At 33.6% G+C, this 13,807-nt stretch overlaps 2 protein-coding genes across 3 annotated transcripts; one reads left to right on the top strand and one right to left on the bottom strand.

Moving 5' to 3' along the window:
* LOC105164082 lies at positions 702-5,491 on the bottom strand. 2 transcript variants are annotated; one of them, XM_011082643.2, is made up of 7 exons: positions 5,096-5,491; positions 4,756-4,969; positions 4,368-4,426; positions 2,111-3,659; positions 1,887-2,029; positions 1,577-1,766; positions 702-1,489 (listed from the first exon to the last, which is right to left on the bottom strand). In XM_011082643.2, the coding sequence occupies exons 2-7, from the start codon at positions 4,907-4,909 to the stop codon at positions 906-908; spliced, it is 2,679 nt and encodes an 892-aa protein (XP_011080945.1). In that variant the 5' UTR covers positions 4,910-4,969; positions 5,096-5,491; the 3' UTR covers positions 702-905. The 2 variants fall into 2 exon arrangements, with proteins under 2 accessions (XP_011080945.1, XP_011080944.1); XM_011082642.2 differs by having other exon boundaries at positions 4,368-4,429; positions 5,096-5,489.
* On the top strand, positions 11,113-13,805 carry LOC110012176 (signal peptide peptidase-like 2; the record flags this gene model as incomplete). The annotated part of the gene is made up of 4 exons (XM_020694992.1): positions 11,113-11,597; positions 12,732-12,890; positions 13,001-13,112; positions 13,768-13,805. Coding segments are annotated over exons 1-4 (459 nt in total), but the record flags the coding sequence as incomplete, so codon positions are not given.

The raw sequence follows: 13,807 nt of genomic DNA, 5'->3' as shown, positions 1-13,807 counted from the left end.
TCAAGTGAAAAATCATGATATTTTACTTTTGCAAGATAGAATTTAAATCAAAGTTAATAATTATTTTTTTTACCTTATATTTTAGAATTTTCCTTTTTTTAGGCCTATTATATATGTTAATAAGAAAAAAATTTAGAAAGTTTTTTCAAAATTTAATTGTTTTTAGAAAAAATAAAAACATACTTTATTTACTTCTCTTCTCTATTGTCTATGAAATTTTGGCAAAAGAATCATTTATACAATTCTTGTTTATCTACAGCGTAAATTACAATAAACTCTTTTAATATTTATCATAATTATAAATATTTTTATCGTTTGAGAAATTATCAATATCCCTCGTTAGTAATTTGTGGCACACTCTTTGTGTGCAACTTTTATAAATATCATTCAAAATAAAATATTTATAAAATCTTATTATCTAAAATCTAAAATAACATAAAATATAATATAAAATTATAAGTTAATATTAAATTTTGTAAAACATTTGTGACAAAATAAAGATGAATAAAAATTAAAGACAAAAGAAATAGCTATTGGAAGATAATAGGGAGGTGGGAAGTTAGAGGAAAAATTAAATATAAAAAACATACCAAAAAAAGGAAAAACACAAAAGAGGCGCTCTCCTTAATACATAGTATAGATAAGTAAAAGTAATTAGAAATTTATGATATACTATAAAGAAGTAGTTAGTTTTCCCTTGAATAATTCAAACTCTTTTGATGTAGGAAATATATCAGATTTATACAACCAACCAGTCTTACAAATGCTTAGACCTCCTAGATTGATGTAATGACCAAGAAAGAGAAGAGGGGAAAGAATGAAAGAAAAATGTCAGCTATATGTTATTTTCTTTCTTTTTACTCAAAGGAAAAGAGATTGAAACTTTAATAATATGACCAATGGTTTCATGTATGAAACTCAAGTAGCATATCCAGTATGGATTCCTCTAGAACGTCTTCTGAAACATCGATCACGATTTGCTCAGTATCGAGCCGAACATCAAGCCATGACCTACAAGCTGCCACGTCTTTTGAAACAAGCTGGTCCATTGTTCTTTTCTCTGTCCGAGGAAGTAGATAAAAGTCGGCTTCTGTCATTATCTCATCAAGCACAAGTTGTGCTAGTGGCACAGACTTGATTTTCGGTTTTGTGAATGCTAGCCAAGGAGGAGAGCAGAAATGGGATTGGTATATCCCTTGCAATACTTCATTCATATGATCAAATAGAAGCTTGGGATCAAAGTAACAATCAGGAGGCAGAAACTCGACTTCATCAAATAAGGATTCATCGAGAAGCTCTTCAGGTAGACAGCTGATTTCTGATAGCTGATCCCAATCCAAACAAGAAGTTTGCAACACCAAATGCACGTACTGAGAGAGAGGATCTTGCTCTTCTATGCAGGAATTTGCACTGGTTGGTGGGTCAGGGTGGAATGACTCTGACGAGCATTCTTGAAAGTCGAGACGAAGTGGTTTCAGTTGCCGTCTGTCTGCAAAAGTTCCCGAGCTATGATTAGCAAGGTTGATATCTGACACCAGTGAGGAATGTAATATAATCTTATTTATGTCGAGTTTACCTGTTTGAAGGGTAATGCTTGGTGGACTGTTACTATCTTCTAAGAAAAAGGGCTCAAGGACAGAAACTGGGCTTCGGTGCTCTTCTTGATATTTAATTCTGTCAGCCACGTCTAACCGGTGGATGCTCAAAGGAGTAGATGGAAGATCATCCACTGTTGATGTAAATGCCTCATTCTCAGAGAGTGAATCCTTTAAAGCAAAAACATGTTAGCAGGTTATTAAGTCATTCAAAACAGAAAGAAAAAACTCGTGAGGTTTGAAGCTTTACATATTCATGGCCTCAAACAGAATAACAGATGAAGCTCTCACCACGGAATTCATTACACTTTCATCATCCTTATGTAATTCAGTTGTGTCATTGGTAACATCCATGCTGTTTATTCCACTGGGAACTTCTGGACCATGAAGTTCAGGTTGCAGGATGCCATTCATTTCTACAATCTTCTTTTTGCCTGTAGAAACATGCCAAACAGGTTAAAACAGCCGTTCATTAAAATCCTAGTAAGCATGTGTGCAAACAAGATCATTCCTACCATTAGATTTCGTGTAGTCTGTCATAGAAACATTCATGCCATGTGCTTCTTCATCAGTCCTTGGAATTGGAGAGCTTGTCTTTGTATCCATTATCTGTGATGTATCGTCATATTTGTTACAATCATCACTTGAAGTAACCTCTGTGTTTGGTCTTAATGGACTTAGACAAGCCCTTTTTTTTCCATTTGGTACTTGGGAACTGCTTCCAGTGGCTCTGGGAGAGGGGTTGTAAGGACTAAATCTCATCTGTGCAGAACCAGAAGAATATTGGCTGTCCCTTCTTGGGCTAAGGGGCCAGAAATCATGCTCGGGTGAGGATAGAATCCGTCCCAGGGTTCTTGGAGATTTTATGTTTGTCATGGTCTCTACAGCATTTACATTTTTCCATCTTGCAGAAAGTTGCCTTTTTGCCTCCAAAATGACATCAAATTCATGTTTCTTAGACAATCCGCCACTTGAGATGTCTAACTTTTCACGCACTTTGTTAGTCAAACAAGCATTATCAGAACCCTGATTGGACTTCGGTTCTTGCTCCCTGTGTAGCTTTTCCTTTATCTTGGTGTTCGAGAACGAATTAAAAGACTTTCTGGAATCCACTCCACGACAGGTACACTCATCTTCTATTTCCAGAGTTGATTGACTGTGAGAAAGGATAGCTGAAGTGCGTTCCATTCCTTTTCTGGTGCCTCCAAACGTATGTTTCAGTTTCTTCTTCATACCTCTGAAAGAGAAGGATGATGCTCTGGCATCCAATACTCTTCTGCTCGATCCTTTATGAGCCTGAAGTGATGAGCAATGGCAAGTGCTGTTTTGAGAATATTTTGCGTTTTGTGGCAATGGTTTCAGTATAACTATCTTATCCAAAGGCTGTGCTGTAAAACTCGTATTCAATGAGCATTGACACTGATACTGCTTGTTTGGTTTTCCATTTTGGCTTGCCAATGGAATTCCAGGTTTTCCAGAACTACTTGTGTGTAGGCCCTCATATTCTGAGAGTTTAGCATCTGGTGCTGACTTGACCGCTGTTTGAGAAGACGGCAACTCCCTAATGTGCCTTGCTAGCAGAGAATTTCGTTCTGGCAAAAGGTCTTTGCTTGAATTCAACATCTCCAATGCCTCAGAGAAGGAATTGAACTCGTAGCTTGTCCGTGCATTACTGATGAACTTTCTTTCAAGAAACATCTGATCAAGAAGAGCTTTGGCTCTCATGTGAACTTGCTGCATGCTAATCTCATCAACCTGATCGTACTTTCCAAGGCGGATGCTTCTTTCGAAACATCCTGAAAGTACACTCTTCTCCAGGTGATTCTGAGTTGAAGGCAGCTGGTGGATTGAGCTAGCTGCATTGTTCAAACAACAGGAAGACGGCTGGTAAGCTTTTTGGCTGCTCTTCCTTGCCCTCTTGTGAGTTTTCACGAGACGATCAACATGTTCAGAGTTCATTTCGACCGTGTTTCGATTGCTTTTATGCTTCTCAATGGGCAGATCTTCTTGAATGAGATTTCTGGCACTGGCATCAAATGTAACACTTGCCAAGGCTGCTTCATTCTGAAGCAAAACAAATGCTCAGTTACTTTATTATTTGAAGTCAAGGAAGCAATTTGAAGCATCAGCAAGTACGATGAAAATTTTGATCATTTCTTATAAAGTACTTCTAAAAGGACACAGAGGGAGTACAAGGATGGATCCACGTATCTCGCATGTAAATATACCTTGATTTTCTCGAACTTAAATATTTTTAAAGTGTTTACACTAATAACCCGTTAATTACGACTGAATTACAAAAACCACCCATACAATTTGAATAATTGGACTAACACACATTTCCATATTAGTCTCATTATACTTGGAAGGACTCAGTGTACTGAAAATATCACTAACAGGAGTGTGGAAATAATAAACATAGCTAACAGACGGTGACAGGGTAATAAAATTACCACAGGCAACGGGTTTTAGTGTAATTATTCAAACAGGAAGCACAATTTCTGTAATTTTAATCATGATTGCAAGAACGTAAACATAATTATCCGTAAAATGATCAACTGATTTGCACTTGAGCTAAATCACAGATGAGGAGAGAAGGTTAAATGGATTCCTCGACTGCTACTTGAAGTAGATCTGTTCCTTTTGCACTTCCTAGTTAAATTACCATGAGAACATGTTCCAGGAAATTTTGCAAGAGTCTCAAGAACAGCAACACCATCAACCACAAAAGTGGACTATGATGCAAGAAAAACACTATTTAAAACTGCTTACTTGAATTTTTCGACATTCTTCATCAAAGCTTGCAATCTGGTCAATCTTTCTCGGACAATCTGCTGCAATTACAATCTCAAACTTGTTAGAGAAATGCTAAAACTACATCACTAGTACAACCGTATAGCAAATGATCAACAGCAGAAGGCCAAGACAATGTGCAGCCTCTGGACAACATAAATTCTCTAAGGTTGAGCTGATCTTTTGCCAATAAATTTACTACTGTCCTAAAATTACCAGTTGATATGAATACAGTCAACTGTTCTTGGTATTATTTATTAATACCGTCACCTACCAAATTTCACTCAAGAACCAACCACAACAACCAAGATGAATCCATACTTAGATTCTCAATACTACAGTATGAATTCAAATTCAGGATTTATACCAATAATGTGTCTGTTCACGGGTGGCCTTCCGTTGGCGATCAGCTTACGACTGGGACGGCCTTGGCAGGACTCAAGGATACTAAACAATCCCAACATACAGCTCAATTCAGTCTTCTGCCTCAGCTCTGGAATTCTTGATGATCTCTTCTCCATCACTAATCCCCACTACACAACTCAGTTGTCATAAACAAAACACTCCAAGAACCTCACAAACTGTACAACAAAAAGGCAGAAAACATAAGTGAAAACATTCTTCAAACAAATGGGATGCAAACAAATGAATCTCTCTCAAAAAGCTCCACACTTTCAACCATTTCCATGACCCTTAATTCAACAAACCTTATCAACTTCTCTGGGCTAGAGCTAGAACTAGAACTAAAACTTCTCCAAGGATAAATATTCCTCTCCAACACTTCCCAAGAAGCAACAAACACACTTTCTAAGCAAGAAAACCAGCAGAAAACCGGGGGTGGTGTGGGTGGGTGGGGGGTGGGGGTGTACCCTCAAATGGGCTTGTGAGAATACAGGTTATTAAGAGAAAAATGCCACAGAAGAAGAGGAAAAAGAGCATCATTTGTTTGTTTGTATGCATCCATTTGGATTACTACAACTAGCATTAATTTATGAATAGGGGTGTGACATTGACTGTATATTGGCCACAAAAAGCAGCAATACCAGTTTGGTTCTTGCTTTGCTTCATTCAACACTACAAATCTTTCAACTCAAGAAACATCTTCAACCCCCTGTTTTTTTTATTACATTCTTGTGTCATTTGTCTCAAGTTGTGGACAAGAACTGTGATTATTGTAATCCTGTTGCTGTAGTTTAATATGCAGTCTGAGCATGGTGACAAGGTGCTGTCATATCTCACATCCTACTATCTTTTGTTTATTTGGTTTGGTCCTCATTTCTTTTTTATTATTATTACTATTATTACAGACATTAATAAATGTTGTCCCTCATGAGTTCTTAAGTTTTCTGGTACACTTGTTTCTTTTTAAATATAATAATTGTTGATTTAAATAAAGAAGAAAGAAACTACTGGATTTTCTATTAGATACTTTATTTTTAATTAATCGATTACAAATATAATGGGAACTTCAGTCATCAACTGCTAATATCATTGTTTCTAAAATCGAATCGTACTGAACAGTTTGATTGGGAATTGATCATGAGACCGGTTAGATTTTTACTATAAAATCGAAACTAAGAAAAGAAAAAATCAGTGTGAATGTATGTGTGTATATGTTCGAGTCCACTATTTTTTTTTTTTAATTAATTCAACCGGTCAGATCAATGACCATTTATCGAACTTGATTCTTGATCCAATTTTAAAAAAAAATTGTCAATATATTAATTATCAATATTAAAAGTCACGTTGGCTCAACACCATGATCATGAGGAATTTTCATTTATTGGAATTAGAATTAAGGGCAATTATATCCTCTCCTCTTTAAGTTTGGTATAATTACACGTAAACATCTTATATTTTGAGAAATTACATATAATACTATAAAATTTGTTTTTATCTAACAAAAAAAAAATACCAAATTTGCTAATATTAATTAAAAAATAAAATAAAAATTCACATTTACTCACAATCAACTTATCGCAGGCCAATAATTTTTTTTATAAAAAAAAGTCCATCTAAGTTAATTCCTTCACCAATAGTATGGTATTGAGTCTATAAGCAGAATTACCTACAATGTTAAGGCAGTTGTTAGAATAGTTGGGAAAGGTACCCCACTAAGATTCTCCTCTACTACACAAATCACAAATTTGGCTCATGTTCATTTGAATGTATTGTAATTTACTCCATAGTTTTTAGTTATATTAGTCATAAATTGAATTAATATATTGCTCGATTAATTAAAATATTAATATAATTATATAATTAAAAATAAATAAATAATTTGGCTCGAATACAAATAGCAATACAAGATATAAAATGCCAAGTTTATGAATTATAAAAGTTATCGTAAATGGGAGAAAAGGCAGCGTAATTACAATTACAATTCAAACAACGATGCATTGTGGGACATATTTTAAAAGTGTACAGAATTCTGATTGGGATAATTTGATCTAAAAAAATTCCCTAAAACAAAGCATTTACCCTAAAAAAGCTAAAATTACTAAATAAGACGAAAATTTGTATGTTTTATCCAAATCGAGCGCGGCCTAATCCTACCGGCCCATCAATCCAAAATGATATCATTTGATGTTCTCTATCTAAGGGTTTCAGAGTTGACACATAGATCCATACTGTCCAGAACTTTTGGCCCCTATAAATAAGGATTGTCCCTACTTTGCAATCCCAATTACTTTTATAATGTGAATCTGACCGAGTCATTGAAAGATTTTAAGTGAAAAATAAATTTAACAATGTGCGTTGCAGGTCAAGTGATCAACTCAATCACTCATCTAATTCGAGGATTACAAGGAGAACGGGCCTCCTTACAGAACAAAACACTTAATAAATAATTTCAATGAAATCGTCGTATCATTACATACCTCAACCCGAATCAAATCCTAAACAAACAAATAGTAAACTTGCCCACACATTCACGCAACTTATTCAAATACATAATTTTTTGATAGTAGAATTTTAATCTTACCATCTGAACAAAATCTGGCCGAGCAACAAACTTATCGATTTTTTTTCAATTTAGGCTGCGCATTGACCAAAATGTTGTGCAGCGAACATGCAATGTACGGTTAAAACACACAATTACACGTCTGAATTATTTTATTTATCAATTTCCGAGCCAATATATTCAAGAATTTAAATTGTGAATGCCTCTAATTCCAACGTTGATATCTTGTCGGAACGTTACTGGCCACATTTGTGTTTCATTTTATATTTATTATTTTGGGTAAGTTACAATTCGCTTTTTTTAATTTATCATAATTATAAATATTTTTTTATTATTTAAAAAATTATAAATATTCTCACAAAAATTATAAATACTTTACTAAATATTCCTTTATGACAACCCATTGTAATGAATATTTATTACATTATATATAATTTCAAGAGAATTTTCTTAATTTTTTAAAGAACGAAAAAATATTTATAATTATTATAAATTTTAAGAAAGTCCATCTTAATTTACACTATTATTTTGTTGAGATATAGTAAATAAAATCAAAGTTTTGTAGTACTATTAATTGCATAAGCACCAAAAATTTGACATGACCATCATCAATTTCTCAGCCATCTTAATCAGATCCATATATATATATTTTTAATGTATTTTTGATCAGACGGTGCAGCAGACTATTAAATTTTATTAGGTACATTATTGTGGGTTGGTGGTCTTGAAATTATTAAGCGAATAAAAGTCAATAATCGAATTTATGATTTATGATTTTTATTTTTTGATTTATGGGCTTTCAATTTTTTAATTATTTCATTGTCTGTGGTGTTCTTTTTTTTTTTAAATAATACATCAATAGTGGTAAATCATGATTATAATATTCAGTATGTAAAATATCAATATTTCAAAATTAATTAATAAATTCAAAATAAATAAAAAATTCAACATACTACTATTAAAAGTAGACTAAATACCTACATTCACATGACTCAAACTCACAACCTTGAGTTGTGACTAAAAAAAAATTAATATTTAACCATACTAATTGTCACGATTAAAAATAAATGGTCATAGTTAATGACTATTGGCTACAACCATTGCAATGATTGTAGGCTGTAATTTTTATGAGTGTGGCTAAAACATGCAAAAATATCCATTATAGCTCATATATAGCCATAGCAAAAAATATCCGCTATAGCTCATATATAGTCATAAATTTTCGTACAATATTTATTTGAGAACTTTTTTTAATTTATTATTTTTTGTCCAGTAGGCATAATTATTACGCAAAAAAAGTACAAAATGCATAAAGTAAGTCTGTACTAGAAAAAATGAATTTCTTCTTTTTACATAAATTAAGAGGTCAAGATATTTTTGCTGCACGCGAGCACGCGCACACATCATACTCACAACGGTGATTAATAATACTATCGTATCAGTTTCTTATAAAGTGAAAATGTCATTCAGTTAATAAGATAATTATCTTATTCAACTTTTCAAATTTTACATTAATTAATAAATTAGTTTTCTTTTCTTTTGTTTTTTTAAATGCAATGTATTTTGTTTATATATGTTCCTCTTATTTATAATATATTTTAAAATATAAAAAATTATTTATTATAAGCACGCGAAAACGATGCGCCACGGCGATTAATTTATTTAAGTTAGACCTGACAACGTCTACGGGACCTACTTTAATTGGTAAATATGAGGTTATAGTCATGGGATTAAAGGCCAATGATTTGTAGATATTAATCTATTTTAATAGCAACTTTTAATTTATAATGGATATATTATAATTAATAATTAGAAGATAAGTGTTTTCAAATCATTTATATCTTAACAAGGATGAACTAATAATCAATATAAAATAAATAAAACACAATATTTAGTGATTTTCTTTAACAAAAATAAATAATAAAAAAAGACGGTGATGCCACACGTGAGAGAAGATTGGATTAAGATTATGCACCTGATCATAATCCTTATAACAGGCACTCCAAAACACCATATGAAAAACTAATCAATAATTAAAATCGAAAATGAACGTATATACATGACGGGCATTTTTGTAATTTTGTGATCTCACGACACATACCTTTGTCTTTTTTCCCATAAAAATTTGTTGAGAAAATGAGTGGGTGATGACCATAGGATTCCCTGTAGAGAACGGAAGGTAAGATGCTGGGTTTAGGTGGTGTATATAGTTGTTGTCGGGCGGGCGTCAATGTCTGGGGTTTCAACACTCACTAATTTGGATGCTTCGACTCAACCAATATTCTAACACGGCAGGGACCGCATTCCACCTGCTGCATTTATGCTATCTAACACTCACTACTCTTCCCCTTTTGCTGCATCAACATCAAGCATCCAATCTTGTGAGTGTTGTTTTATAGAAACCTCACAATGTTGTTTTAAAAAAACGTCTTGCTAGATAGGAGATCTTAGGACTTATATTCTACAACCAACGTGGGACGTTTGTCTGTATCATCAACACCTCAGATGAAGGGCTTGGGAGAGGCACATGGTCTCATTCCCACAAATAGTGTCACATGACGTGGCTTGCGACTCGATGGATACCTGGATGCGCGAAGTATTGTCCACTTTCCAGAGAGTTAAATATTTACTTATGATTTTGCAGAACCTACAATTTAATATATTTGATATTTATTGACTCCACCAGATTAATTCCACATATATATGTTAAATTAAAAGTTCTTAACAAATGCACACACATATTTTATTAATTTCTATCTCTTAAAAATTGGGGGGAACCAAACAAAGCCTTCATTCTGGTGTGTATAAACAGGACAACATAAGATGACAAGGTTGCAAGGATTTTTTCATCATGATAAGTTGTCTTAACATATTAAAGGTGAAAAATCAACATATACTACTACTACTACTCATAATTGAGTGGACCATAACATTTTTCTGGGCCCTTTAATAATCTTCCATGTCCACATTACTATATATGTGTATGAACATTTCCAAAGAGTGACAAATTAATGTTATGTAATAAAATTTCACACCAACGATAAAAATACTAGATGTAATTTACCCCTCCCCCTGAAAAAAACAACAATCGAATTATCAAATGACACTTGTGACATAGTGATGGTACAATGGGCAATGCATAGAGTTGGCCTATTAGATTATCCGGCCCAACTCAAATAATGTAGTCCAATTTAGAGAAACATATGGTCTGGTCTCCCTTAGCCCATTTATTGCCACCTTTCACAGGCAAAGGGATAGATGCAGTTTAGGCCTGTAACTATGGTAAGGTCAGATATTTCGTTTTATAACAATTTTTGCGGCCTACTACAATGACCTTTTAATGGTTATTTTAGAATTTTGTGTTTTTATTACTCATTTATTATATTTTAGTAAATATTCTACTCCTATACCTATATTTTTATGAATTTGATAATACAAAAAACTAAAATTGGTATTAATAATTTTAATTGTAATCTTGTGATATTCTACATTTAATTCTGAATTATGCTATTACATAATTATTTAGATTTTATAAACAAATAGGAGATTATAGATTTGAGTCTTATTGAATGTGTCGATATTTGTTTATTGATCATATTAATCGAACCCACTGAATTAATGAATAGTAATTTTTTAATTGTATTGATATACGGATGGAATTCAAGTGTAGTTGAGATATTAAGATAATGATTTTGTAATTACTACTTACATATATATATATATATGTATATAATTTTTAGCCTAACATGTGGTCAAAATCAAGAATCTCACTCACAAATTACTTACACATTTGAATTGTATGTATTCATGGGAGAAGTGTATGGGAAAAAATTGGCGATGACGCCGACAGTTCCAGAGTCCAAACGCAGTAACTCCGCTAATGCTGCTTTTGATCTTCGTCTTTAACTGACTTCAATAATTTCAGCCAACGTAGATTAAAAATAAAAATAAAATAGCACACATACACCCTTCATTTATTTTGATTCGCTCCACCGGGAAACACAATCTCCCTCTCTCTACCAATTCAACGGAATTGGCGATGCAGTAAGAGCAAGAAACAAAGGGGAATTGTTCATCAAGTTTCCGAAGCTCAACCGATGGGATTTCGGAGAATTTGGAGTTTGATTTGCGTAGGTGCAGCTTTGTTGGTGTGGTTAAGCAGCCCAACTGGAGTGACGGCCGGGGACATAGTTCATGATGATGATTCGGCCCCCAAGAAGCCCGGTTGTGAGAATGATTTTGTACTGGTAAGTTTTTGCAATTTTACTTCATTTCTCGCCCACCCATTTTACATAGTTTTTTTGCAATGTTTTTGTGATTTCTCTGTTGGGTGTTTGTTGTTGAATTGTTTATTTGTTGAAAGATTAAATCTGATGATTCAGTTTTTGTCTTTAATTGCTGAGCTTTGAAGTATGTTATATGTGTATATATAGCTTGCATGTTGTTCTAGTTTTATTTGAGCGAATTCGATGATGAATTGTTTATGATAATTACAATGATCTTCTTAGGTTCTATTATTTTGTTTTATGGAACCAGTTTGTGTTTCTGTCTGTATATACCAGGTATTTTGCGTACATGGATAAATGTACTATAGGGGCTGCAATCCATTTGTGATTCCTCGAACTTCGCTTTGGTATTTCTTAGTTCATTGATGGGGATCTTATCCATCAATATTTTGTTTCATCGGTTATGATATTTGGTTTAACGTTTGAGCAAATCACAACTCAATTTCCATTGTCTCCAGTGGATAGCTTAGGAGGCTTATGAAGAATCAAGTTATCATATGTTTTTCCTTTTTCTGCATCTTCTTCCAACTGCAGGATAACCAAAAGACATTGTGGTTTTTTCACTACCAGTCGGGGCTTGCATTTAGTGATATTATATTTGTCTTTCAGTTTAATATAATTAGACTCCATGTGTAAAACCTTTTCTGGGACTTCTGTTTTTAATTGTATAAGTTGTTCCCTTTCTATTTTTTTGGTTTCTATATGCAGAGTTTCCTTTACTATTGTCTCATTTCTTGTTTCCCGGTATTGTGAATATTATAATGGTGGACAGTAATTTGATCATCATCCTGATCTTTGATTCTGAATGATAGTCTAGTATCTGTTGAGATAATCTGAAGAGTCTCCTTCTCTTTTTCTTTGACTGAGTTTGCTTACATGTTCGTAGCACTCTAAACTAGGCATAATGGTGATTGCTAAGTAGGTGTAACACTATAACAGTCTACCTGAATGTAGCCTCCTTATACCCACTTCTAGTTACTTTGGAGCTACAAGTATGAATGAGTGCTTACCTATGGAGATGGCTGCCTCCTGTCTGGTTCTTTTGAGATTATTTTTCTCATTTTACTTTAATTATAATTGTTTTTTCTCTGTTAGGTAAAAGTTCAAACTTGGGTTAATGGGGTTGAAGATGAGGAATTCGTTGGTGTTGGTGCTAGATTTGGTACTACCATAGTATCAAAGGAAAAAAATGCCAACCAATCTCGACTCTCACTTTCAGACCCTCGGGATTGCTGCGGTCCTGCTAAGAAGAAGGTCACTCTTTTCTTTTCCTGCTTAGTTTTGCTATTAGCTATTTTAATGTTATAATTATTATGTCTCAGATGCTGATTATGGATTTCTTTTTCTTTTTTTGATGCTTTTAGTTTGCCGGAGATGTTATAATGGTGGACCGTGGCAACTGCAAATTCACAACCAAGGCAAATTTTGCTGAAGCTGCTGGTGCTTCGGCAGTCCTCATTATAAATAACCAGAGAGGTATTGCCTTAATTTTACTTTAATACGGCTACATTTTCATGTGATACATTCTATTTGAGTTCTAAAGATTTAGGTGGAGTAAAGCCACAGAAATATGCTCTTCTTTGATATTTTACTCAGAATTCATTGCATAGGGTAATGTATGAAGGTTCAAGACTTGGGCATATGCACTGGGCTGGAATATGATGAAACTGGCTCTCTGCTTGTTTACAAGTTCGCTTTGATGCTGTGCTTTACATGGTTACACTGGTTATGCTTTAATAAAGCCAATCCTATGGTTTGGTGTGGGCGATACTATGTATTGTAAACAATAGAGAGCCTAATATCACTTATTAAATTTAATAATTGCCCTCTTGATGGTCTGCTAATAATTTTGTATGTTTTACCTTCAATAATGTGGATAACGTTGGTTGCATTTATTTATTTATTTATTTTTTATAAAAGGTTGCATCTGAATAGATACTACAGATGTAGTTAAAAAAAAGGTTTACTGGAACATGGATTCAATGGGTGAATAATTCTCGTGACAGCCAAAAAGATTGCGTTTCGGAGGACAATGGGGAGAATTTGCATTTTCAGAACGATTTTCTACTTTCTGTTATAGTCGACATGATACTGTTGCTATGCTTAAAGCCAGTAATACCTTACTTTGCAGAACTGTACAAGATGGTCTGTGAGCCCGATGAAACTGATCT

The sequence above is a fragment of the Sesamum indicum genome, linkage group LG6 (assembly GCF_000512975.1).
Source record: "Sesamum indicum cultivar Zhongzhi No. 13 linkage group LG6, S_indicum_v1.0, whole genome shotgun sequence".
Classification (NCBI taxonomy): Eukaryota; Viridiplantae; Streptophyta; class Magnoliopsida; order Lamiales; family Pedaliaceae; genus Sesamum; species Sesamum indicum.
Note: the sequence above shows the minus strand (reverse complement) of the source record. Positions and strands in the feature narration are given on the sequence as shown.